Below are 26,109 nucleotides of genomic sequence, written 5' to 3'. Positions count from 1 at the left end.
ACCATGACATTTTAGAAAGAAAAAACAAAAACTTAACCTAATAAAAGAACAGTGACCTTGATGCATCTGAAGAAATGTAGCTGATAAATATGAAACATATGCCTATTAGGACATAGTTTTATGCTAATATTTTAAGTAATTTTACTGAAAACATATGAGGATGGCACAGAGGAGGTGGGGAGAGAAAGCATGGAAGGAAGTATAAAAAAGGCACTCTGTGCGATGGCTAGACTGCTCAAAGTTTTACTTAGCAACGTGAGCCACGCCAAGCTCAGTGACCGTGTGTAGGTAACACAAAAAAGCATGCAGATCTGTTTAACAGGCTCCAGAAAGACACCACATCAGCTCATTCCAATATACCTTAGACTCAGGCTGACATTTTGTTGTTGACAACATGACAACAAAATGTTTGCAGTTAACTTGATTGTGTTTGCAGGAGGAAAATAACTGAGCAGTGGGACTTGTGCAGTGTGGCTGAGCCTATGCATCTGCCGGATGCCCCACATCCACATCTGCCCTATGGTGCCCTAGACCTGCATTGAGGTGGCCACATGACAGCATACCCTGCCCAGAGGGGTTTCACAACCACATCCAAGTGAAGTAGTCCATTTCACATTGTTTGTGCTTAAACTGAAATTTGGTTTTGGGAAAAATATCAAAAGTCCTTTGCTGCATTTTGTAACAAATTACATCAACTTTTAATGTTTAAAATAAATCTTTTCGAGTAAAATTTGGCATAAAATTTTACCAAGATAAAAAAAAGTATGGATATTTAAAAAAACCATTTGAAACAATAGTTCCATGCCTAGTAAGAGCTTAATTTTATCTGAGCATGTTTAATTGAGATTTGAGGGGAAAGTATTTTTCTGAGCATTTCATAGTATATCTTAACAGATTTAAGAAATCATTCTTTATTTTTCAGCAGTTGTTTATACTGAATAAAGGTCAAGATGTTGCAACGATGAAAAGTCTTAAATGACAGAGCTGACTCAGGGAGAGAGATTGTTACGCCAGAACAACTTTATTCATAAACAAGTGAGTCTACAAACTGTGATATTCATATAAGAGCTCAAAAATCACCTTAATTTATTTTTTTACCCCAAATTGTTTCAAAATCCCTAGAAATTTTGCAGTTAGGGAATCCCTTGGTTTTATAAAAAGAAGTTGAAGAAATTCTCTTGACTTAAACAACCCAGCTTAAGGCTAAATTGGTTCCATCAGAGGATCTGTGTGGTTTCCATTGCATTTCCACGGGGAGCAATACACAGACAGCTGTCCTGTCCCCTTCATGTCAAGTCATTGGAATGGGAGATAAGTGTCACTGAAGATCATTACGCTACTGTGCTACTGTGTGATTGTTCAGGCTGTGTGGCCATTTGATAGGCGTCAATTGAATTGTAGTGCTTTCAATATTATACGTCAAAGCAGCAAATATCTTCACACATAAATCAACAGCATTTTCTCTGCAGTTTGGATACTGGGGAGTGGGTAATCATCTCCATGCATGTTCTCCCAGTGACTGTGATATTGGAGGTGCTTGTTCTGATGTGTAAGTCAGTAAAATGAATGACAAAGTTCTCTAGCAATATTGCTCATCATTTATCCACATAAAAGCACTTTTTTTTTTTCTGATATGCTTATCATCATAGGTGAAGAAGTTAATTCATGACAAGCAAAGGACATTGAGAAGTGATGATCTGGAGACATTAACCAATTGATTTATTTTACTTGAAATATTTTCAAGGGTGAGATGACAATTCTACTGCCTGGGTCTCCCATGAGATAATGGGATGTCTGCAAATGAGTGAACTGGCCTGCCTAAAACATTTTTTGCCATCCTGTTAAGAGAGATCCTACACTCCTCCTTTTTCTGGTTTTAGAGCAGAATCAGAGCCCTTTGTTTCATGAATCTGGATTTGCTCTCAAGACCAGACTTGTAGAGCACATGGCCTCTTATCCTCCTCCCTAGGACAGTTGATTGAACAAGTCAAAGAATAGATCCAATTTGGGGTAAAGGTAGCCTCCCACTTTCATACTTTCATTTTACACTTGCACTTTCCTTGTTTTTCAGGTGGATTTGTTTTCCCTCAGGTGTTTTTCCAAGAATGGGCAGTGAAAATGCCCCACATGTCACTGGCCTCAGATGCACTGAACCCGCCCCTGGCTACTTTTTGCTTCTTTGAATTTCTATCTCTATGAGGCCGAGAAAGCCGTGCCACTCCACGGACTCGCCCCTTTGGTTTGTATTTCATTTACTTCCCTTACAGACTTCATCTGATGGAATGTCAGTAAATACATACAGCACACTCTTGAGATCATGAGTAAGGTGCCTGGAAAAGAATGATTTTGCCCACAAATGCAGGTCAGAGTAGAGTTTCTTCTGTCATGCAGATTATATAGACTCTTGAAGGCAGAGTCTGCATTTCATTATTTGTGTGTTGTGGGTGGTGGGAATGACACCTGGTGTTAGACTGGTGGGATCAGACTGGACCTGGATTCAGCAACCTTGGTACTTGAGTTCTGGATAGGAAAGAATACAGAGCTAAGACTCAAACTATAAGATAACATTTATTTGGAAAATCACAGAGGTAGAAGTAATGTGCTGAAGAAATGGGCTTAGGAAAAAAGTTATATAGGTAAAGGAAGGGCCCTTGGAATTTCGAAGTGAGAAGGTAATGGTAATGCACCTGGGGGGATAAGGAGAGGGTGGAGAAACAGAAAGGCACTCCCTGGAAGGAGAATGAGCTGGGTCATCCATCCTAAGGGTTTTAAGGGTGGAGATTTTAGGAGAGGTCCCAGGGGAAGATCTCAATAGAATATTCAGCAGCTTTCCAGGTGTGTCCTTTCAGGATGGGGGTCTCCACTGATTCATTGATCAGCACCAGAGCAGGGGGTCATTAATCAATGCAGCTGGTCCTGAGGTCAGCCATGGCATGCTTGTCTGGTTTTGTTGCTTTTCTGGGCCTGGAGCTGAAATACAACTGAGGCCTCTATGGAGGCAAGGTCAGGGGGTACAAACCACAAGACCAGCGATATGCTAGGGGAGAAAAGATCACCCTGGGGACAAAATCCCACACTACACTTGTCCTTTGCTAGGTACCCATGGCTTTTCATGCTGGTTACCTTCTTTGCCTGGCCTATCTTCCTTGCTCTGTTTATGTTTGTTTAACTGCCTATCACATGTGTATCTCAGTTCTAACCCAGAGTCTGGGACATAAGTGTAAATTGGATTAAGTTGTGATAAAACGGACTTGACTTCTGCTCTTTCATCAGATAGAATGTGTTTATTGAGCATCTACTTGTCTGTCTCCCGCGCGACACTATAAACCCAGGACAGGGAAGAGAGGATGTGTGTCCCATTCACCATTGTTGCTCTAGTGCCTGTCACATAAAAAGAACCTGATAGATATTTGCTAATGAATGCAGGAATCAATGAATGAATGAATGAATGAATAAGGTACATGAAAGAAGTATAAATGTGCTCTCTGGACTCCTGAAGCTGCTCTGGAATTAGCTGTTGTCACTAAAGTCAGTGATGTTCACAGGAGCAAGTTATTGCAAGTATCACTTGCTGGTCTACTTCATTTCCCACAAGTCACATTCCTGTGGAATATGTCAACCTGTAAGAATTTTAATGAGTTTATTTGGGCCAAACTGACAATTGCTTGGAAGCAAAATCTCATTGGATTGAGAAAATGTTCCAGAAAATGGCAGTTTTATCACTTAATTTAGACATCAGATTCAAAGGAGAAGACATAGGAGATTACGTGAAATCCATTGGTGATAGATTAGGGAGGTGGGAGAAGCAAAGTGGGGAGATCTCTGGAATTGGATGAAAAGTAAAATGAATAGACACATACTTCTTTTCCTTAGGTGGGTCTAGGATAGTTAACAGCTAACAATTAACCCAGTAACAGTAACTATGCGGGGGTTTCCTGGTCTTACATGCGCTCTGGTGGGAGACTGTGCCTTGAGGGGTCTGGAAAAAGAAGATTATTCTGACATTCCAAAGGTATGTTATCCTAGATGCAAAAAGACAATAGACAGGTTCAGTTGAGGCAAACATTGACCTTTGTCAGGGAAGATGCTGGCCTAGAACATGACTATCCACCATGACCTGCTTTTAGTTAGAAAGTTTTAATTCAGACCATCCTATGTGGTTACTTTGGTCCCTAAATTTGTAAGGCCACCATGAAGGCCTCCCCTGAACTTGTAAGGCTATGTATGTGGTTCCTTTTTGGTCTACAGATATTTTCCCTAAAAACATTTTTCTTAAAGTCTTGTTAGAGACAAAGACACACATATGCCAAATTATTAGAAAAAATACAAATTAGACATCCATAACATTTCTCAAGCATGTGACTCCAGCCATGGACAGGAATATGACAAAGGGAAAGGTAATGTAAGGTGAAAGTCTTCCATGAGAAAAATCATGTGAAAGTTGATTCTGAAGACAGGGCTTGGACAGAAAACAGGGGGAACTCATTCCAGCTTCCAGGGACTAAGTCATTTCCTGACATCTCTTCCTTTTCTGAACACTGATAGAAATTCAAAGACATACAAACTCATAAGAGATAAAAAATGCTACTATGAGTCTTAGAATTTGCTCTTTTAGTGACTGGAAATGGGGCAGCAACAGGAGGCTTTCATTGTCTCTACTTAGACTTACAACTGTGTTGAGTGGAATCAAAATGAAATATTCTATGTCTGCATTCTTACTTATGGTTTTTAACATTGCATCTTTATAATGGTGATAAAAAAAACTTTGAAAAGGAATGTTGATATTTATAGTTAGGCTATATCTATCGTGAAATAATACAGAAATATATGTATATATTTGTCTTGGCCCTGGCTCCTGACACAGAGTGCCTAACTCCTTTGTAATTTCTAAGTGATAAGAGTGCTTAGAACATCTTTTGTTCCAATATTTGGTCTTTGACCTGGCTCCTGATGCAGAGCTCCTAAATCCTTTGGAATTTCCTGAGTGATAGAAGGAGATAGGAGTGTCCTTTGTTCTAGTGAGGCAACTCTTGATGGGCTCCTGGGCAGTTTTGGGATGGGGACTGGTCACCTGAAAAACCAAGCCATTTAATTAGAAGCTTGAGACTTTCAGCCCCACCCTACATCTTCCAGGAAGGGGAGGGGGCTGGATATTGAGTTAATACCTGTATAATAAAGTCTCCATAACAATCTCAAAAGTACTAGATTCAGAGACCTTCCCATGTTGATGAACACATCCATGTGCTGGGAGCATGCTGTACCTCAACTCCAATAGCACAGAAGCTCCTATGTTTGAGACCTTGCCAGTTCTCATCCTATGTAGCTCTTCATCTGATTGTTTATCTGTATATTTTATCATGTCCTTTATTATATAATACACCAGTAATTATAAGTATTTCCCTGAGTTCTGTGAGCAATGCTAGCAAATTGTTAAACCCAAGGAAGGGGTCACAAAAACCCCATTTGTAGCCAGTAGGTCAGACATACAGGTAACAACCTCTACTGCTGATTGGCATCTGGAAGGGGGGAGGGAGGCAGTCATATGGGACTGATTTCATGTTAATGTTATGTGTGGAAGTGGAGTTCTTGGGGTGCCACAGGGAAAAGAATTTCCTTAGGCCCCCATGGGAGGATGGGTTTTGTGGAAAGCTTTATTGATGATGCAAAATTAAGGGGTTTGCCCTCCAAGGTTCCATCTCTGTCCGTCTCGCCATGGAAGAAGTCCAATCTTGTCTTTAGCAGGGCTAGAATTAAGACCACTGTCCAGAGTTTCTGCTCCATATTAAAGTACAGTCTATTCCAGCATCTGGCTAGCTTAGCTTGTGTTCCCACCTACAGTCCATTGTATGTGGGGTCCATATAGCCATGGGCCATGTGGCTCCTTAAGGCCACATGGCAAGTGAGCAGGCAGGTGATGGAGCAAGAGAGAGCAAGAAGAAGGGAAGGGGACCCTTTGTCTGGGGAATTTTAACTTTTCAAGATTTCATGTGTTTGCAGTGGCTTCACCCTTCTAGCCAATGATCTTGTTCTCCAGGCTAGACTGACAGGCAAGTACCTTCCCTATGTCACCCCCAGTTCACTGCACATGTGCCCATCTCCTCCTTTGTCAGATGCCTTCCCCCAATGATCTGCAGGGAATGGACCAGTAGTTTCCTGGGGAGCATAAAGCTGTAGCTTCCTGGTGAAGCTGCCCAGATGACCATGCCTATAATGTCTGGTCTCCCCCTTTCTCTCTTCCCTAATGTTAACATTAATTACAATGATAACACTAACTCCAGGTAGATAGTGTCAGAACTAAATTAAATTGTAGGATAGCCAGCTGGTGTCAGAGATTTGATGGGTATAAGAATACACCCACACATCTGATGTCAAGAGTGTTGTGAGTATGGTAATAGTGTGAGAGTACAGATGAAACACAAGAGTGTTTGTCCTATACAACAATAAATAAAATAGTTCCAATTTTCCAGGTAAGAAGACACAAAACAAACATGATTATTTAAAAGAGATGGACTGTTATTTAACATTTATTCAGTATGCACCATGTGGTAGGTGTTGACAAGCAATTAAATAGGGTCATATCACATATGCTAACACAGCTCCAACTGTGAATAGAGTGACTCACAAGATTCTTTACTCCTCTCTCCACAGTTTAAAGAAAAATATTGAAGATACAGAATATATTTATTTATTATGATTCTCTAACTTTCTTTTTTTAATTAATTAATTTATTTTTGTTAACAGATGTTCGGTAGAATTTTCCTGTGAAGCCTTCTGGGCCTGGGCTTCTGTTTGCTGGGAGAGTCTTGATTACATCTTCAATTTCTTTTGTTGTTATTGGTCTGTTCAAGTTTTCTATCTCTTGTGGGTTCAGTTTGGGGAGACTATGTGTTTCTAGAACTTTGTCCATTTTGCTTAGACTGTCAAATTTGTTGCCGTATAATTGTTCATAATATTTGTTAACAATCCTTTGTATTACTGTGGTGTCATTATTTCTCCTCTTTTTATTTCTGATTTTGTGTATTTGGGTTCTCTCTCTTTGTTTTTTTGTGAGTCTAGCTAAGGGAACTTTAATCTTGTTTATCTTTCAAAGAGCCAGTTTTTTGTTTCAGTGATCCTTTGAATTGTTTTTTGTTTTTGTTTGTTTTTGTTTTTTTGGTCTCTGTGTCATTTATTTCTGCTCTGATCTTTACTATTTCCTTTCTTTTGCTTGCTCTGGGGTTTTCTTTTTGTTTGCTTTCTAGTTCTTTAAGTTGTGAGGTTAGATAGTCTATTAGGAATTTTTCTTGCTTCTTGACGTAGGCCTGTAGTGCTATGAACTTCCCTCTCTGAACTGCTTTCGCTGCATCACAGGGGTTTTGTGTTGTTGTGTGTTCATTTTCATTTGTTTCCATGAAGTTTTTAATTCCTTCCTTGATCTCCATGGTAACCCAATGAAAGTTGAATAACATGCTATTTAGCCTCCAAGTTTTCAAATGTCTTTGCATGTTCTTGTTGCAATTGATTTCTAGTTGCATGCCACTGATCTGAAAAGATGCTTGATATGATTTCAATCTTCTTGAACTTGTGGAGACTTAGTTTGTGCCCTAACATGTGGTCTATCTTTGAGAACGTCTCAAATGCACTTGAGAAGAATGTTCACATTCTGCAGATTTGGGGTGTAATTCTCTATAGATATCTATTAAATCCATTTGATCTAGCGCTTCATTTGGAGTCTGTGTTTCCTTGTTAATTTTTTGTCTCGAAGATCTATCCAGTGATGTCAGTGGGGTGTTGAAGTCCCCTGCTATGATTGTATTGCTGTCAATTTCTCCTTTGAAGTCCTCCAGAAGATTTTTAATATATTTTGGTGCTTCTGTATTGGGTGCATATATGTTTGCCAAGGTTATATCTTCCTGTTGGATAGATCCTTTCAATATTATGTAGTGGCCTTCTTTGTCTCTAGTTATGGCTTTCATTTTGAAATCTACTTTATCAGATATGTACATTGCTACCCCAGCTTTTTTTTGCTTTTCATTTGCTTGAAAGATTTTTTTCCATCCCTTCACTTTAAACCTATGTGAGTCTTTTGTTGTGAAGTGGGTTTCTTGTAAACAACATATATGTGAGTCATGATTTCTTATCCCGTCAGCTACTCTGTGTCTTTTTATTGGAGCATTCAAACAATTCACATTTAAAATGATAATTGATATGTACTTATTTATTGCCATTTTTGTTTATTGTGGTTATATTTTTCTTCCTATTTCTTCTACTAATTACAGCAGTCCTTTTAGCATATCTTGCAGTGCTCCTTTGGTGTTAATATAGTCCCTTAATCTTTTTTTGTCTGGAAAGCTCTTTATTTGATCTATTTTGAATGATAGCCTTGCTGGGTAGAGTAGTCTTAGATTCAGATTCTTGTTTTTCATGACCTTGATTACTTCATGCCACTCCCTTCTGGCCTGCAGTGTTTCTGTTGAGAAGTCAGCTGAGAGCCTTATGGGGTTTCCTTTGTACGTAACCTGTTGCTTATCTCTTGCTGCCTTTAGGATTCTCTCTTTGTCCTTAATTTTTGGCATTTCAATTACTGTTTTTCTTGGTGTGGGCCTATTTTGGTTTTTCTTACTTGGGGCTATCGGTGCTTCTTGAACTTGAATGCCTTCTTCCTTCACCAAGTTAAGGAAGTTTTCTGTCACTATTTCTTCAAATATATTCTCTAACCCTTGCCCATTTTCTTCCTCTTTGGGGACTCCTATGATGCAAACGTTATTACATTTCCAGTTGTTCCACAGTTCTCTTAAGCTATCTTCCTGTTTTTTACTTTTGTTTTTATGATTGGTTGATTTTTTTCTACCCTGTCTTCTAATTCACTGATCTGGTCCTCAGCACCCTCTATTCTGCTGGTTAGTCCTTCCAATGTGTTTTTCATTTCTGCTACGTCATTCTTCATTTCCACTTGGTTGGTTTTCAATGTTTCTATATCTTTAGTCAGGGTGCTGATGTTCTTACTCATGCTGTTAAGCTTCCTCGAGATCATGGCTCTGAACTCTACCTCTGATAATTTGCTTAGCTGCATTTCATTGATCTCATCTTTGATGGAGTTCTCTTGTTCTTTCATTTGGAATTTGTTTCTTTGTTTCACCATTTTGGCTATCTCAGTTTGTTTTGGAGCCTGCCAAATTTTTCCTGTGGGTGTTCGTGTCTTGATGTTTGTGGCTCCCTCTACTGGATTTGGATAAGTCTGGGTGGGCCCACGTTAAACACCAATGTCAAGCCTTACTTTCATGGGTATATTTGCAAGCCCAAGAAAGGTTCATTTATCCTCTAGCTTTTTCCTGGTGGCTGGTAGTCTCAGATAACCAGTGCCTTGGAATGTAGCCCTGGTGTTCTGCATAAGAGGATTTCCAGAGGGTGGGATTGATGCTGGTTATTAATGAGTCTCAATTTGCATTTCTTTGCCTCACCTGGGAAAGGCTGAATGTCTAGTGGGGTGCAGGGGGCAGGGGCTTCTGCTTTTCCCCACAGCTCGGTGAAGGTGCACACTGGCCACCATCCTTTGTGGCCGAAACTCAGCCAAAACTCTGAGTTTCCTCCAAATCCTGGGTGTCCCCAGAGAGTTCCAGCCCAGTCTGTTCTCCCTCTGCTGTAGCCCCCAGGTGAGTGTCTGTGGCTATTTTAGGGCTCTGTCCTGCCTCTCTGCACTGTGGAGCGGGCTTAGTCTTTATTCCCCAAGGGTGCTGCTCACAGCTAAGACTGCTGCTGTCTATGGGCTGCCAGCCCGCCACCCCCTCATGCCTCTGCAGATTCTACCAGTGTCCCGGGTTATATGGTCCTGTCCTGCTACTCTTCTGTTGCTTTTTTCTGAGGATTTGTCTTTATTTTAGTTGTAATTCCCGTTTGGTCCTTGGATATCATCTGTGTAGCTTATATTCACTCCACCTCCATTTTCACATCCTCTATGCCTATCTTTTGTGCAGCTGGGTCGCACAGGCCTCTCTGGTGTTTCAGCACCCAGCAGGTCCCACCAGTAACTGGATGGTACAGTCCCTGCTGGGTCGCACAGGCCTCTCTGGTGCCCCTGCACCCTCTCTGGTCCCACATGCGGGCAGCTGGATCACACCAGTCTCTCTGGGACTCCAGCTTCCGATTGCTCTTGTGAGCTACTGGATGCACAGGCCTCTGTGGAGCCCCAGGTTCTGCAGCTGGTATCTGGGGAGTGCTGCTGCCCCATGGGGCTCAACTCCTGCTCAGCTTTTGCTGTAATTTTGGGGGATGGGTCTCAGCTGCTGGTCTGTGCTCCTGTTGCCTGGGGATGGATATCTGCTCCCCAGCCTCTGTTGCTGGGGGTATATCTCGACTCTGATCAGGCTGCTACTGTGGGGGATGGTGCTGGGCTGTGGTCTGTCTGTGGCTTCTGCGACCAGCACCTTGGGAGCTCCACTACTGTGCACTGATCTGTGTTGACATAGAATGTCCACTGGTCTTATGGTGCCAGGTGTGCTGGTGGGCTCAGGTTGCTGGGCCCTAGCTGCTCCCACTGCCTCCTCCCAGGGAAGACCCAGGATCTTCCAAAATGGTGAGACCTCCCAGTGTCACAGGAATAAGTGCCCTGAAGGGCCGCTTATCAAGGTAGCCAGCTGCTCCCATCCACAGCACAGGAACTTTCTGCTCCATGGCTCTACACTGCTCGGGTTTGGTCGTCCACTTTCACATCCACTCAGTCTCTCACACACTTGCTCACTGTCTCACACACTCACCTTCCCTCTAGTCCTGCCTGCCACCATCTTCTGAAGATACAGAATGTTTTTAAAAGGCAAGAAAAATTGCTTAAAGGTTTGGAAAGTAATACCAATGACAAAGGAAAGGAAATTAAAGGTGGGATCAACATTAAGTGTTTAAAGGTTAATAACATAAATAATTTTTCCCATCATGAATAAAACGACCTTTAATTGTAGTATAAAGGATTTAAGTTACACACCATTTAATTATTTATACATTCATTTAATAAATATGTATTGTGTGCTACTATATAAATAAAACTTCCACTGATTTAATGCTCTATGCTTTGCACTTTATATGCATTATCTTATGCAACTTTCCAAATACATCCTAGGTATTATCATCTGTAATTTCTAGATGAGGAAAAATATTAGAGGTTAAGAAGCTTGCCCAAAGTCACACAGCTGGTGGATAGTGGGGGCTGGATTAAAACCCAAGTGTGTCTGCTTTCAAAATTTTCTCTGAAACCATCAATATGTTGCTCATCCACATACATGATGCTGAGCTCCAGGCTAAGGGTGGCATTGAAAGGGAATAGTTAGAGACCCTGCCCTCCTGGAGTTTTTAACTATAGCTACCACATTTACATAGATTATTCAGGATTGAGGCAGTACCAAATGAAAAGGAGAGTATATAAGTGCATTAGGATGTGGAGCCTTGAGTGATCCTTTATGAACAGGCTTAACACACAGGAAGAATAATTTGGCCAGAGACTTGTAAACAATAAGGGTTTCAATCAGCAGACTAGAGAGAAGGCAGTCCAGCCAGGTAATGGCTCAGAGGAAAAACAATGTAGTTGTAGAACAGGACATTTATATAGGGAGGAAGTATCAGAAAGGAATTAGATTCTCCTATTAAAGAGGCTAAATTAAACGCAGTCTAACCCAAGAGAAGCCTGGGATGGAGGGAGAGCAGTCTGCAGTAGTCTAAGTTAAGAGGTAGCAGGCCAAAGACAAATAATGGAGATGGAGATATGAAAGGGTGTAAATCCTGGATCACATGTTATGAGTAATTGTTGTAATGCTTAAATCAGTGAACTAAGAATGACAACTCTCTTGGTGGGTCTTCAAAAGATTATATGCAGGCATACCTTGAAGATGTTGCAGGTTTGGTTCCAGACATTAGCAATAAAGCAAGTCATAATCTTTTTGATGGTAGAGGGTCTTGCCTTTGATTTGTGTTAAAAAAAAAAGAAAAAAAAGAAAGCAACATCTGAGAAGCGCAGTAAAGGGAAGCACAATGAAACAAGGTATGCCTATAAATATATATTTGTCTTAATCCATTTAGGCTGCTATAACAAAAATACTATAGACTAGGTGGCTTATAAACAACAAAAATACAGTTCTCACAGTTCTGGAAGCTGGGAAGTCACTGGCAGGTTCAGTGTCTGCTGAGAGTCCATTTCCTGGTTCATAGACATCTGTCTGTTTGCTGACTCCTCAGATGGCAGAAGGGGCAAAAGAGCTCTCTGGGGCTGCTTTGATAAGGGCTCTAATCCCATTTTTGAGGGCTCCACCCTCATGATCTTATCACCTCCCAGAGACCCCCATCTCCAAATATATCACATTGAATTTTGGGGGGAGGATACAAACATTCAGTCTATGGCAACATCCTTTCTACTCAAACTGTGGTCTGTAGATCATCAATATTGGCATCACCTGGGAGTTCATTAGCTTCAGAGAATCTCAAGCCCCACCTCAGACCCACTGAATCAGGTCTGCAGCTTAACGAGATCCCCAGGTGATTCATATGCAGCTGAGAAGCACTGGTTTGTTTTCCTATAGAAACTAACTGTGGCTCTGGCCGGTTTGGCTCAGCGGCTGGAGTGTTGGCCTGCGGTACAGAGAGACCCGGGTTCGGTTTCCACTAAGGGCACATACTTCGGTTGCAGTTTGTCCCCAACCATGGTTGGTTGTGCGGGTGGCAGCCACTCGATGTGTCCCTTCACATTGATGTCTCTCTCTCTCTCTCTCTTCCTCTCTCTCCCTCCTGCTCTATCTGAATAAAAAATGGAAAAAATGTCCTTAGGTGAGGATAAAAAGAAACTACCTGTGGTCACAAAAGTTAATATTGATTGAATTTAACATAGCATATAGAATTTAATATGGTATAGTATATAGTTAATTCCATAATGTGTTTTCTGTGTAAAATTAGTTAAACAGTTTATAAGTTTGTGTTACTAGATGAAGACAATTGGTGAGAAAAAGAAAAAATAGAAGAGGACCAATTAATATAATCTCAGTGTTGTTTATCCAAAGGGTCCCCCTCACAGAGGAATAGAGGAGCTGGTAAGAGAGTATGGCTGAGACTCTGAACAATAAACACTAGAATAAAAGGTTTTGCCCAGCCTGTGTGGCTCAGTGGTTGAGCGTTGACCCATGCACCAAGAGATCACCGGTTCGATTCCTGGTCAGGACACATGCCCAGGTTGTGGGCCAAATACCCAATGGGGGGCATATAGGAGCTGGATAGTTCATGTTCTCTCTCATCAATGTTTCTATCTCTCTCTCCTTCTCTCTTCCTCTCTAAAAATCAATAAAGAAAAAAAATTTTTAGTTGACCTCAGGGCTGCATGTCCATGAGGAGCCACAAGGGCACCTGTGAGATTAAAAATCTTGTTTATAAAACAAACAATGAAACATCAACAGAGCAAACACCAATGTCCAGGATATAGTGAAAATTTGTAAATACCAATTAGAAATTCCAAGTGGGTTGGCAGCTGAGTGACTAAGGAGAAGATATAAAAGAGAAGCCCACAAAACCAGAATTTTAAGGAAACCAGTTGCATAAATGTAATTCCTCTGCCTCAATCTGACTGGTGCAATCTGGCTATCCTGGTATAACCTCTTATGGGAATTTACAAGGCCGAGTCCTATAAACTGTGAGAACTAAGAGGAATTGGTCTGGAGTGTGTCAAAAATTACAATAGCCAATTAATCTTTGAATCTTTGTTCCATGCCTATTGTGCATTTTCTACAACTTTCTTCTTGAGATTTCATGTTAAAACATAGCATTTGTACATTTTCTTAAACACCATGAAACCAGTAGATGAGCATAAATATTTTCCCAGTTTAGAATTTCACTAGTATAGCATCTTTTAAAAAGAAACCCCAACACATGGTCTTAGGACCATCAAAAATGTTTTGTTTTCACAGAAAAGCAAAAAATTATAAACTGCCTCCATGATTGCATCCTGAGGCTGTTAAATGAGAGTCATTACTACCTTTTTAATTATGGAATAATCTGAAATTCTTGAACTATGATATAATTGAATCTTTTATCGCTTCTTTTGCTGTCATTTCTTTCCTTTTTAAGATATTAGCAACAACTTTGCCTACATGTAATGTGTATTTGCGGCAACAAGGAAAGGACTTCATAACTGACAAAGGAAGTATAATACTGAAGAGAAATCAGAAATAGAGCATTCATGCTGACGAGCAGGGCGAGGTAAGCCATTTCTTCATGGCCATTGCCTGTCGTGCCATAAATAACTAACCCAGGTGATGCACCTGGAGCTGTGCCTGGCCCATGTAAGTACTTAGTCAATATAAACTCATGATGCTCAAGAACAGAATTGAAGAAAGGAAGAAGCAAGTTCCAAGTAATTAGAGCCCCTGTGGAAAACTTTGATAGCTTTATTTCTTTCCACAACAAAAATTTCTGAAAAGCTGAATTCTGAAGGGTTAGGGAGTCAGGTACTGTGAATTCACAATTTCTTGTCATCTTAGTAAAAAAAGGTACAGGTCTGAGGAATGGCTTTCCTCCTAATTTGAGGGGGGAAAAAAGTGCTGATGTCCTTGGGGATGGTGCATGGCTGTCCCTTGATTCCAAGGTGGTTGTAATTGGTCATGCTGGAGTGAGTGCCAGGATGATGCCACCTCCTCAGGGCCCTGCCTCCAATGGCTTCAGAAGGCTGGAGGAAACCTGAGGACCTACCAGGACCTCACAGTTGGGACTGCTTTAGGCCCATGTTGTTCGTTCATTCATTGCACTGGGGTCTTTACTGAGAGTTCCTGTGTGCATGTGCATATGAGCATGTTGGAAAGGCACACAAGAACAGACATTGGCTGTCTTGTTTACAATCTAGCACCTGAAACAGTTCATTTCATATAAGATACCTTTTTATGTGAATGAAATGGTTAAATGAATGGCAACAGAAATATTTAACCATGGAACCTGTCCTTAAGATTTTTGTTGGGAAATGAACCATGTACACAAACAACTCACGTGTGCCAGGTAGGCCAAGTACCTAAAAGAGGGCACATATGTGATATGGACTTCAGGTTAGGGAGAAGTACCTCCTGCCCACAGGGTCAGTGAAGGCTTTGTGGTCATGGTCCTCCTTCTGCAACCCTGCACACCAGTCACGGGGACTTTGCTCTTTCTCCTGTTTCTCTTGCCATGCTGCATGCCCACAAAGCCTTCTCTGGCTCTCTGGGCTTCTCAATCTGAAGTCCACCTGAATGAGAAGAATGAGGAAGGAGTCACTGCTCTCCTCCCGTGTTCCCTGTGACACAGATCAGTCAGCCTCAAGTATTACTGTGTGTAAGTATCACCCTGGGAGTTCTTTTCGAATGCATATTTTAGGACAGGGGTAGGGAACTCTGGCCTGTGGGCTGTATAAGGCCCACAAAATCATTTGATCTGGCCCTGCCAAGGCAACCACAGGTGGGACTCAAAATTCAATAAATCTAGGAGCTTTTTTCATAGCAACATGAATTTATATTTAATGAGTCATAATAATAACATAAATTTTGAGGGACAAGCAAGGAATGTCCATTACGGGATAGACAGGACACATGAGTACATGACAGGACAGACACACGTGCCTCTCGTCAGCTACCCACAGCCGTTCTGCCTGTATTTCGGTGACTCAGAGGACAGTCAGTGCCAGCCAGACTGGAAGTGTAGATGTTGCAAAAGTGTTAACACACTGTGTGAAAACTATGGCGATCCGGTGATGATGAAACAAGATGCAATGAGTTGATTCCTCTAGACATCGATGACCTTGCCTCTAATTATTGAAGACAATGTTGTCATCACAGGTGATAGCTCCAGTCCAGCCTTTATCCACACTTCCACGATCAACAATCCTTGCAGAAACTGAATGTCAGATGAAGGTTAAGAAAATTTCCGTGCACAGAAAAGACCTCAAGAGTTGATGACACAAATGTTGGATATGTTCCAAATCCAAGATACAAGTTTAGAACAGTGATCAAAGCAAAATAATCATGTCACTGGTAACACACACACTGGAATGTTAGTAAAACTTAAGTGGTGCGACATCCTACAAATGGTGACGACAAAGAAAAGTTGATGCAGAGTGTCAGTCTGTCCAAGAGAAATGGACAAATGATTATTTTTTTGTTGAAGTCAACAGCAAAGCTCTGTGCCTAATTTGTGGCGATGCATTAGCAGTAATAAAAAAAGCCAATCTGGAGTGTTGTTACAGCTCAAAACTTGCTAAAACCCAACGACTTGGGTGGCCAAATGCGTCTGGATAAAGTCAATGCTCTTCAGCAGAATGTTATCACAACAAGCCGCTTTCACTAGGCCTTGTGACAGAGAACATTATTCAGACGAATTATGTAGTGAGCAAGCTAATCACAAAGCTGAGGCCTCATGTACAGGCAGAGTTCATGAAAGAGTGCACGAGTCATTAGCACCAGACAAAGTAAAATTTTGTCAGAGTGTTAGTTTGTCTCAGAGAACCGCCTCAGATTGGATTACTGACTTAGCACACGATATCGAAAAAACACTGAAGGATTCTGCAGGAGATTTCTAATTTTTCTCTCTGGCTGTGACAAGACAACAGACATGACAAATACTGCCCAACTGACCATTTTTGTTCTTGGGATAACTGCAGAGTTTGACACGGGAGAAGAACTGCTGTCACTGGAAGTCATGCGTGGCATTATAAGAGGTGAGGACTTGTTTGAGAAACTTGTTTTATCCATGAGAAAACTTGAGCTAATATTTGAAAAATTATGTGGCCTTACTACAGATGGAGCTCCAGCCATGGTTGGCTCGAAAAAGGGTTAATTGCATTTGTCAAGAAAGAATCGAATCGTCTCAGTCTTGATCCAGGTGATTTAACTATATGCCTCAACCTCATATACCAAGAAAGTCTCTGTGCACAGTCATTGCAGCTCAACAATGTGATGTCAACAGTAGTGTCATGCATAAATTTTGCCAAAAGCAGAGGGTTTAACAGCCATCATTTAAGGATTTACTGAATGATCTTGACACTGAGTACAGTGATCTTGTTTATCATTGTGACGTGTGGTGGATGAGTCATGGGAACATGCTCATGAGGTTTTCCAAACTGTGGGATGAAGTCAAGCAGTTCATGGAGGTGAAGGGAAAACCTGTCAGGGAACTCAATGATAGCAAGTGGCTGTGTAATTTAGCATTCATGGTGGACATTACCAAGTACCTCTCAGAGCTGAACATCAAGCTGCACGACCCCAACCAGCTTCTCAGCTTCCTGCTTTCAAAACATAAAATTATTTGAAGCTAAATTAAAGCTGTGAAAAGTGCAAGTCAAAAGGAATAACGTGGATTTTGTCCCCACTCTGGAAGGACAAAATCCTTCTACGACACTCAAATATGCTGGCGAATGTGCAAAACTAACTGAGATATTACTGAAAGATTCAGGGAAGTGTAAAGTTAACAAATGGAATTGAACAACTTTTGTACACCACTCAATGTGGAACCAGCTGATGTGCCTTATAACTTACAACATGAAGTCATTCAGCTGCAAAGCGATGATGAGCTGAAAACTAGGTACAACAACCCCCACTGCTTGAGTTCTATAAATGTTACATAAGCAATGATGAATTTCCCACTTTGAGGAGACATGCATTGAAATATGCATCTGTGGCCCTGGCCGTTTTTCTCAGTGGTTAGAGCATCGGCCTGTGGTCCAGAGAGACCTGGGTTCGGTTCCCGCTAAGGGCATGTACCTCAGTTGCAGTTTGTCCCTGGCCTTGGTTGGGTTGTGCGGGTGGCAACCACTTGATGTGTCCCTTTCACATCGATATTTCTCTCTCTCTCTCTCCCTCCCACTCTGAACAAAAAATGGAAAAATGTCCTCGGGTGAGGATAAAAAAAAAATCCTCACCCGAGGATAAAAAAAAAAAGAAATATGCATCTGTGTTTAGAAAAATTTACTGCTGGGAGCAGTTCTTTCGAAACTTACCATTGCAAAGACTTGACTGCACTCCAGACTGACTGATGCAAACCTGGAAAAGCAGGTGCGAGTAACAACATCACCAATACCAACTAATGTCACGCACCTCACCAAAGAGAAGCAGTTCCATCACATTAGGGGTGAGTTAATTAAAGGTTTGACTGAATATAGTAGGCTAATTTTTTGTTTTTTATCCTCACCCGAGAACATTTTTCCATTTTTGTTCAGATAGAGTGGGAGGGTAAGAGAGAGAGAGAAACATTGACGCAAAAGGGACACATTGACTGGCTGCCTCCCTCACATCCCCAACCAGGGCTGGGGACAAATTGCAACTGAGGTATGTGCCCTTGAGCAGAATCGAACCCTCAATTCATTGGTCCGTGGGCTGGTGCTCTAACCACTGAGCCAAACCGGCCAGGGAAGCAGGCTAATTTTTAAGTTGATAATTTTGTATAGCCCATGAATGATGTTATAAATATCCAACTGGCCCTTGGCAGAAAAAAGTTCCCACTCCTGTTCTAGGACCTTACCTTTGAGATACTGAACCAGGGAATCTGAAACTGGTCAAGAAATCTACGTTTTCGCCAAGCACCCCAAAGTGATTCTGCCATGACGGTCCATGACAGCACTCTGAGAAGCACTCCTCTAAGCCTTCATAAGCTGCTCTCCTCACTCTTGACTGATTTGCAGACATTCTATCCATCCCCCTAAGAACCAATTCATATTTATCTTTCTCTGACATTCCCTACCATGACATCTAGACATAATTAATTGCTTCCATCTCTGGGTCCTATAGATCAATAATTTTCAAACTGTAGGTCATGCCTATTAGTTAGTAGGTGATTAAATCAATGAACAGGGTCAGTTTAGCACAATAGAAGAATACAAAACAAGGGCATATTTTTTGTGTAAAGTTTGTTTCATTTTTATGTAAATGTGTGCGTGTGTGTGCTTGCTGATTTATTGTTTTAGGTTGGGTTCCCTAGAAGCAGGGATTACAACAGAGATTTAGGTGAATGTGCTTCACTGAGGGAGCACTCATCAGGAGAAACCTGCAAGAGAGCAAGGGCAGTAGGCTGGGGAGGGGGAAAGTGAGTCAAGATGGGGTCTGGTGTAGTCTAACCTGGGCCTGGTCCCCTGGGGAAACTCAGAAGCATAAATTGGCACCACAGAGCTATCCTCCCTCTAGGTCCGAGGGCTGGCCTGTCTCATTCCCGTGTCAGTCATGGCTGTGGACTGCCAGGGCAGATGCAGGTAACCACTCAGGTGGGGTGGGTCTCATTAGCCAAGGGCAATTCTCAAGAGAAGGGAGCAGCAGTGAGTGATAGCCACCAACAGTCACAGGAGCTGGTGGTGGATAGTGGCATCAACTGAAGTTCACTCCTTGGATGTTCAGAGCCACATACAGGCCCAGAGAAAATAGAAATGCAGGGCTCCTTCTTCAGAAATTAGGAGAAAAGGCACTGAAGGTAGTAAAATATAAAGCTATTTACTTTCTTCTATAGTATCTCTCATCAAAATGTTTTTTATTTGCTATTTAATGTTCTATGTAAAGAAATATTAAACATTTTAATAACATGATTTATAATATCCATCTCTATATTATGTAATACTAATTGATCTGCAAGTATAAGAGCATTTAACTCATATGCATCATCACTGAAATTACATAATTTGTAGTTTGTAGTTATGTATGCATTTGTATTTGTATTCCTCCCAGAACAAGGGGAATGCTACACAAAGCTGACTCAACAGTTTTTATTTCACTTCTCAATATGTGTTCTACCAGCACTCTCTTCCTTCATCTTACTGATGAGTACGGAAGGACTGAAAGCAAGAAACTATGAGTTGCCCCATCTTTCTCTCCTTCTAATTATCATGTTCAGTGTAAGTAGTTAGCTAATACAGGGAAGTAAAATGAATAATGTGTTTCTTGGAATACCTTTGCCTTCTTTCCACTTTCAAGTTCTGGTTGAAACAGAAAGCTTGGCTTCTTGGAGCTGTCAGTGCCCCTTCTTACTCAGTCACAGATATAACATGCTTTCTTTGTACTCACTTTGAGTCTCACTGAATAGCTGTGTATAGTAGGTCCACTTGAATCATATGCTCATGGGCATCACATGCACTGTGTGCAAATGGAGCAGCAAGCAAGCAGACACATACTGTGCTTGTCTCCTTCTCCTGAGCTCCATTGTCCTAAGAGATTCCACTTAAACACAACTTGAAAGATAAAATTATTATTTAAAATGATGGTGACAATAAGGCATTAAGCCAAGCGTGGGCCCTTGAGAGTGGGGCCCTGTGCAACTACACAGGTTGCATGCCCTGAGGTGGACCATGTCCATTTGCTTCTTCTGTTATGTTCACTCCATGTAGGCATAGCTTCTCCAGGATTCTCACTGGTCACAATTCCTGGGGAAATTTACAAAAAGGAGATTAGCCTCCCACTGCTACAGTTGATCCCAAGGATGTAACTGATACTCACTGTCTCCCTCCCTCTTCACCACCCATTCTAGACTCCCCTCCTTCTCAACTAACATTGTTGGGTGGGATGACCCAGACCCTCATCCCTCCAGGGTTTGAGGCCCAGGTTACCATGCCCTCATCAGGCCAAATGTATAGGAGCTCAAAAGGTGCTTCAGTGGCTCACCTCAGTACCATACATATTTCTTGTACCCCATTATACAGCAACAGCCCTACCAATTATGGGTATTACTTACATGCCTGCTAGTCAATAGGCATGAGGAGCCCAAGTAACCATGGAGCAGTCATAGCTTTAAGGTCAGTGAAATTCTTTGTCCCTGGCCAAGAATCAAGATATCTAGACCCATAGAACTTAATGTTGCAAGGACAAGAAGCCCACATTGTCGTGGTCACTCCTCTTTGGTTCCCAAACCCATGTTTTCTCCCATTTGGGGACACAGAATCATATAAAGGCCATTGATTCAAGAAGTAAATAACATTCTAAAGAATACTGCCTCATCTCACAGGGTGCCATTTCCAAGCTAGTGAAGCTGATGCATCTTTAAGGGCCCCATTCCACTGCCATTTCAGTCAGCATCTTCTGGATGGCATGGTTTGTGTAGGAGTAGTGGCTCCCAAAGTCAGGTGACTACTGGTACACTTCTTTTGCTATAAATTGGGTCCCTTGAGCGAAGGAGATGTTATGTTTCCCTACATTGGTGTATCAGATACTCTGTGAGCCCTCAGAGAGTGCTGCTGACCAAGTCCATGAGTGTCTGATTCCTAGACCACATAACATCACCATGAACCAAGGGATCCACTTCACTATCCCCCATTATAGAGGATCAGTGTACAGTAAACCCTAGATTTTGTGGCCCTCAATTTAACAGACTTCGGATATAACAGATAAAACTTCTAGTACATATGTCATATGTGAAAATCAATACCCTGTTCATTTAAAAATGCTCTTGACCAAGACTTGCTTATAATTAAATTAACAGGTTATTTTTTTGTTATTAATTCACTGTTATTTTTAACAAATTTTAGTTAATAGACACTGTAGTAATTTCACCAACATAAATACATATTACATCTCTACAACGGTAGTCTACATATTTAAATCCAAGGGCCACCGCTTATAAACAATGTTTCGTAAATGATTAGCAAGTGATTACACCCCATTGAGCATGGCAATTGGTTCTGTTGTCATGTGTCAGGACTTTCTGCAGCAGTTTTAACACCAACCAGTGTATATTCGAATGTGCGCTAAGCCATGTCCTAGGCATGTGCATTTGTTTACTTGTGGTCTGGTGAATGCACACATTTACTAGACCTATTCAGTGTAAATTTAAAATTACAGTAATACATATAGAAAACTTTTCTGTAAAGTTAGACTTTTCATACATACTTAATTTTAATTACACAAACATGTAAGCTAACTAATATTGTCAATTTCTCAGCCTACACATTCAGAAAACCTACTTTATTATATAACAGACCTTCAGCTTTAACAGACATCCCCTTGCCTGAATCAGTCCATTATATTGAAGTTTTACTCTACTATTTTGCAGACTGGACAGTCCATATCCTTTTGCGCTATACTGCTACAGAGAGCAGGAGAATTAATAGCCTTCGTGCAAAACTGAATAAACATGACAACACATTCCAAGTAAATACCAATTGTTTCTGTTCCTTCTACTTCATGGGGATGAAAAAGAACATATTTTGCATTTCAATAGCTGCATATCATAGATCAGGGTGGTGTTAATCTACTCTGACAAAGATACTCCATCTAGCACAACAGATACAAACAGGGCTACAACTTGGTTATGTTTGTGTTAAGTTTGTAAGGGGAATATAATTGAAACCACCACCAAGTCTTGCATGTTAGGGTTGCTGGAGACATGGGCTGTGGAAGAATTCACAAAGAAGAAATGCCAGTGAGGAAATTTATTTTACTTTCCAAGATAGAAAAGGGCCAAGCATTTATAGGACAATACCGGTGGTGAAGAAAGAGTGGCTTGTACTTTTAAAGAGCAAGCAGCTGCTGTTGCTAAGCAACAAGAAAGGGAGGGGCTGGGTTAAGTTAGCCAGATGCTGAGAGTTGCCTTGAAAAAGTTTGTTTGCTTTCCAGGAGGTGTTCAGGCAGATGTGCAGAGGACATGCCATATCAGCATCTTCTCATCTCTGTAAAACAAGCTTAGAACAAAAGTTATAAAGAGTTCAAAGGGGAGAAACCTGTTTGGAAAGAAAGGGAAAGGATGGGGGAGCTGACAAGGAGGAATTCTAATTCAACTTCTTGCTAACCAGCCTGAAACTGCTAAAACAGCAGGAGGGGGGGGGGGGGGGGGGGAAGAGTGCAGCCATATCTTATCCTGCTGTTTGAACAGAGGAGCCAACAATCTTGGGGTTTAATTACCAGCTGCTTCTCATAAATTATGGAAAAGCCACAGCAAAGAGGAGAGTCCTGTTTTCTGTCCTTTCATTGAGAGTGGCACTTTGCCTCTGATTTGCAATATTGTTTGTTATTTGCTATCTTGGTTGGTATGGGGTGGATGTAGGTTGGGCATGTTACAAGCTTATAGTTGGCATTTCCTACTATAAGAGCTTTTACTGTACAGGTCAAGGGACCAATGTCCACTGCTAAGCAAGTCCATTCCAATTATTTATTCAGGAATTGGAGGAAACGATCAGTGTGTGGTTCAGTAAACCCAAGGAACCTACTGTGAAAAGGACCCGGGCCAGGACTTCGTTTATCACCTGACTTTTATATTCTAATAAGGGGGCCATGGTGGCACTTCAGGTACCTGATTGTCAGCATCAGCTCTGATCCTGTATCTACCAACCCTTAAAAATTCTAGATATTTTCCCTTCCCCAGTTGCTTCAAGTAAATAACCACAGATCTCTTTGGGAAGTTAGTGAGAGAATTACACTTACTGTGGTGTTGAAGACTTGGACTCTCATTCAGCCACTGGGTTCTGGATCTGAGAAGTGGCTCACACCTAGAAGCTTGGCAAAGGATCATGTATTTACATTACGGCAGCTGACCCCAGTCTTCTGCTATTTCATATTTGATCACTTTGGATTATGTATATTAAGCAATACTTTTGTTGACTGCTCATCTATCTTGCTCCTAGGAACACCATGTTCTATTAATCATCTCCACAAAAAGATTCTTGTGGGTCAGGCCCCCTTGTCTCCCATTCCAACCTTGCTGCCCATGTAATTATACTCACCTTGCTTTTGAGAGTTAGGTGCTACCCAGCCTTTGATAGTCTGAGGTCCTCTTCACCACCTTAATACAAAGGAGCTCAGGTTTGTACTGGTTTATCCTACCAGCCTGTGAAGGATGCCCAATACTCAGCTCCTCAGTGATGCTGGTGCCTCCTCTCACCATTTCATTACTTACTGTCTTGATAAATGGAATGTCCTCCCAAAACATAGTCAGTTGGTAGGTTTTCCAGTCTTGTATCTTAGATCCATTCTAGCATGCCTACTTTTTTTTTTAATTTGAGAGAGACAGATTTTTTAATTTGAGAGAGATTGTTTCACTATTGCACTTTATGTATGCATTTATTGGTTGATTCTTGCATGTGCCCTGATGGGGAATGAAACCAGAAACCATGGCCTATTGGGACAGCACTCTAACCAACTGAGCTACCCAGCCAGAATTCATGCCTACTTCTTTGAGCCTTATATTCTTTCCTCCACAGCCTGATACAGCAGTTCTGGCACCTCTACTTCTTTAGTCTGTGCCACAATTTTTGCCAAGATTCTAAGAGTTACTCTAGCAACATATTAGATCTATTTCCCAGGGCTCCAGGGCCCTTGCCAGGGTGTTAAATCCTAGCTCACTGGTGACTCATGATCAACAAACTCTCCTTACCTAGTTTCATATTTTGTCACCTTGGTTTAGAACCCTCAGGATCTGTACCCAGCCGTTCTTTCCCACTTGCTACGGGTAGATATTATCCATGTCCCTCTCAGAGATCCAGCACTTGCCTAGTTAGATCATGCTGAAACTTGACCCTAGTTGTCAGGCAAGTGGTCAGAAGGAGTAATACAGGCAGATCCTGAAGATGGTACACATTTTTTTTAGAACACCTGCAATCATTTTAGGTTTTTGCATTGTCTTCACATGTGTGAGGAATTGAGCAGGGCTTTCTCCATTTTCCAATAAGAGTAAGTGGATTACTTCTACAGTCCAAGGGTGCTCAGAACATTAGGGTTCAAGGTTCTCTTGTGTATCACCCATGTCTCAAGATCCCACTACTTACCTGTGAAGGTCCTGACTTTGGGATAGGTGACTTACTTAAGCTGAGAATTCAGCCTTCTCTGAAGTTCTACAAATCTTACAGTTAAGTCTTATGCCTGGTCTTCATTTCTTTTCTCCTCTAGCTAAACGAGATGAGAATCTCTTTAAATGCCTCTAAGGAGGCCATCTGATTCTCATACTTCGCTCTAAATTAGTGATTGATTGCCCTGAGCTTGTCATTTTCTTTCATCAAAGCATCTATGACCTCCAACAATGGGTATCCAATACACTCCTTATAATTACTATTTCCCCCATATCTCTCAATGCCAGAAATATTACTTATGTCAGTGCCTCCCATACCCTTTATGCTGCCCAGGTTCTCCAGAGATGAGGGTTTTAGCAGTTGCTCAGCTACTGCACAACAGGGATCATCAGTTGTGTTACTCACGGGGGTTCTCATTGCCAGCTGAACAGTCAATGAGCCACCTCCAGAACTGCATCTTAGAGTCACTTTTAGGTAAATTGATACCAACTTTTTCATGTCAGGTGCCATGAAAACAGAGCCTAAGACTGAATTCTGGTGCATGTGATTTTTTAAGAAAATGTTTTTCAGGAAAACTTTTTTAAAAAATTATTTTGGAGAGAAGAAGAGAGGGAGAGAGAGACAGAGAGAGAGATATTGATCCATTGTTTCACTTTATTTAGGCATTCTTTGGTTAATACCTATGCTCTGACCGGGGATCAAACCCACAACCTTGGTCTATGGGTTTGAGACAATGCTCTAACCAACTGAGCTACCAGGCCAGGGCTTCAGAAATACTCTTTAAGAGAGTAAATAAAACAAGAAAGAGAGGAAATAAGAGTAAGATGTGGTCTCAGGTGAAACAAACCTTGGGTTGATCCACAGGGCACTCAGAAGTACACACTGTAGACACAGTTGTCCTGCTCCTGCAGACAACCAGGCCAGCCTTTGGGAGTAAAAGTGGGAGCTAATGGGGAGTGTGGGAGGGCAATTCTCCAGAGAAAGGGGACAACACACATAGCAATTGGTTGTTGGGTACACCAGCCAGGTAAAGGGGATCCCAGAGAGGTACTTATGGCATCTCCTGCAATTGTGATTGTTTTTATAATGTTTGAAAAATGTTACATATAGATGAGTTTACATATACCACTGTCTATAGAAACTTGGGGGTATAATTTCTTATTCACATTTCTGTCTCCAGTGCAAGATCCTAAACTGCTCTGTGGCAGGGACTCTGTCCTACTCATCCTTGCATTCCTAATTCAGAGGCTGACATTGAATTGTTATTAAATAAACATTTATCAAATGAAGAGGAGTTTGAGGTAGAACACAGAGCAAGTTGAACTCCAGGCTAAGTAATTTGGGCGTGATTCTGTTGGCAGATAGAAAGAGTTTGAAATGCTTGTTGGCAGTGGCGTGTA

The 26,109-nt window shown here is 41.4% G+C and overlaps 1 protein-coding gene across 1 annotated transcript in view; it reads left to right on the top strand.

Moving 5' to 3' along the window:
- LAMB4 (laminin subunit beta 4) overlaps window positions 1-26,109 on the top strand; it is a 114,256-nt gene that overhangs the window by 28,056 nt on the left and 60,091 nt on the right. The window contains 4 exon segments of the mRNA XM_036246316.1: window positions 1,456-1,549; window positions 2,092-2,121; window positions 2,123-2,166; window positions 2,169-2,239. Coding sequence (XP_036102209.1) covers window positions 1,456-1,549; window positions 2,092-2,121; window positions 2,123-2,166; window positions 2,169-2,239 — 239 coding nt within the window.

This window comes from Molossus molossus, unplaced genomic scaffold, assembly GCF_014108415.1.
Source record: "Molossus molossus isolate mMolMol1 unplaced genomic scaffold, mMolMol1.p scaffold_m16_p_7, whole genome shotgun sequence".
NCBI classification, from domain to species: Eukaryota; Metazoa; Chordata; class Mammalia; order Chiroptera; family Molossidae; genus Molossus; species Molossus molossus.
This window is presented reverse-complemented; position numbering and strand designations above follow the sequence as displayed.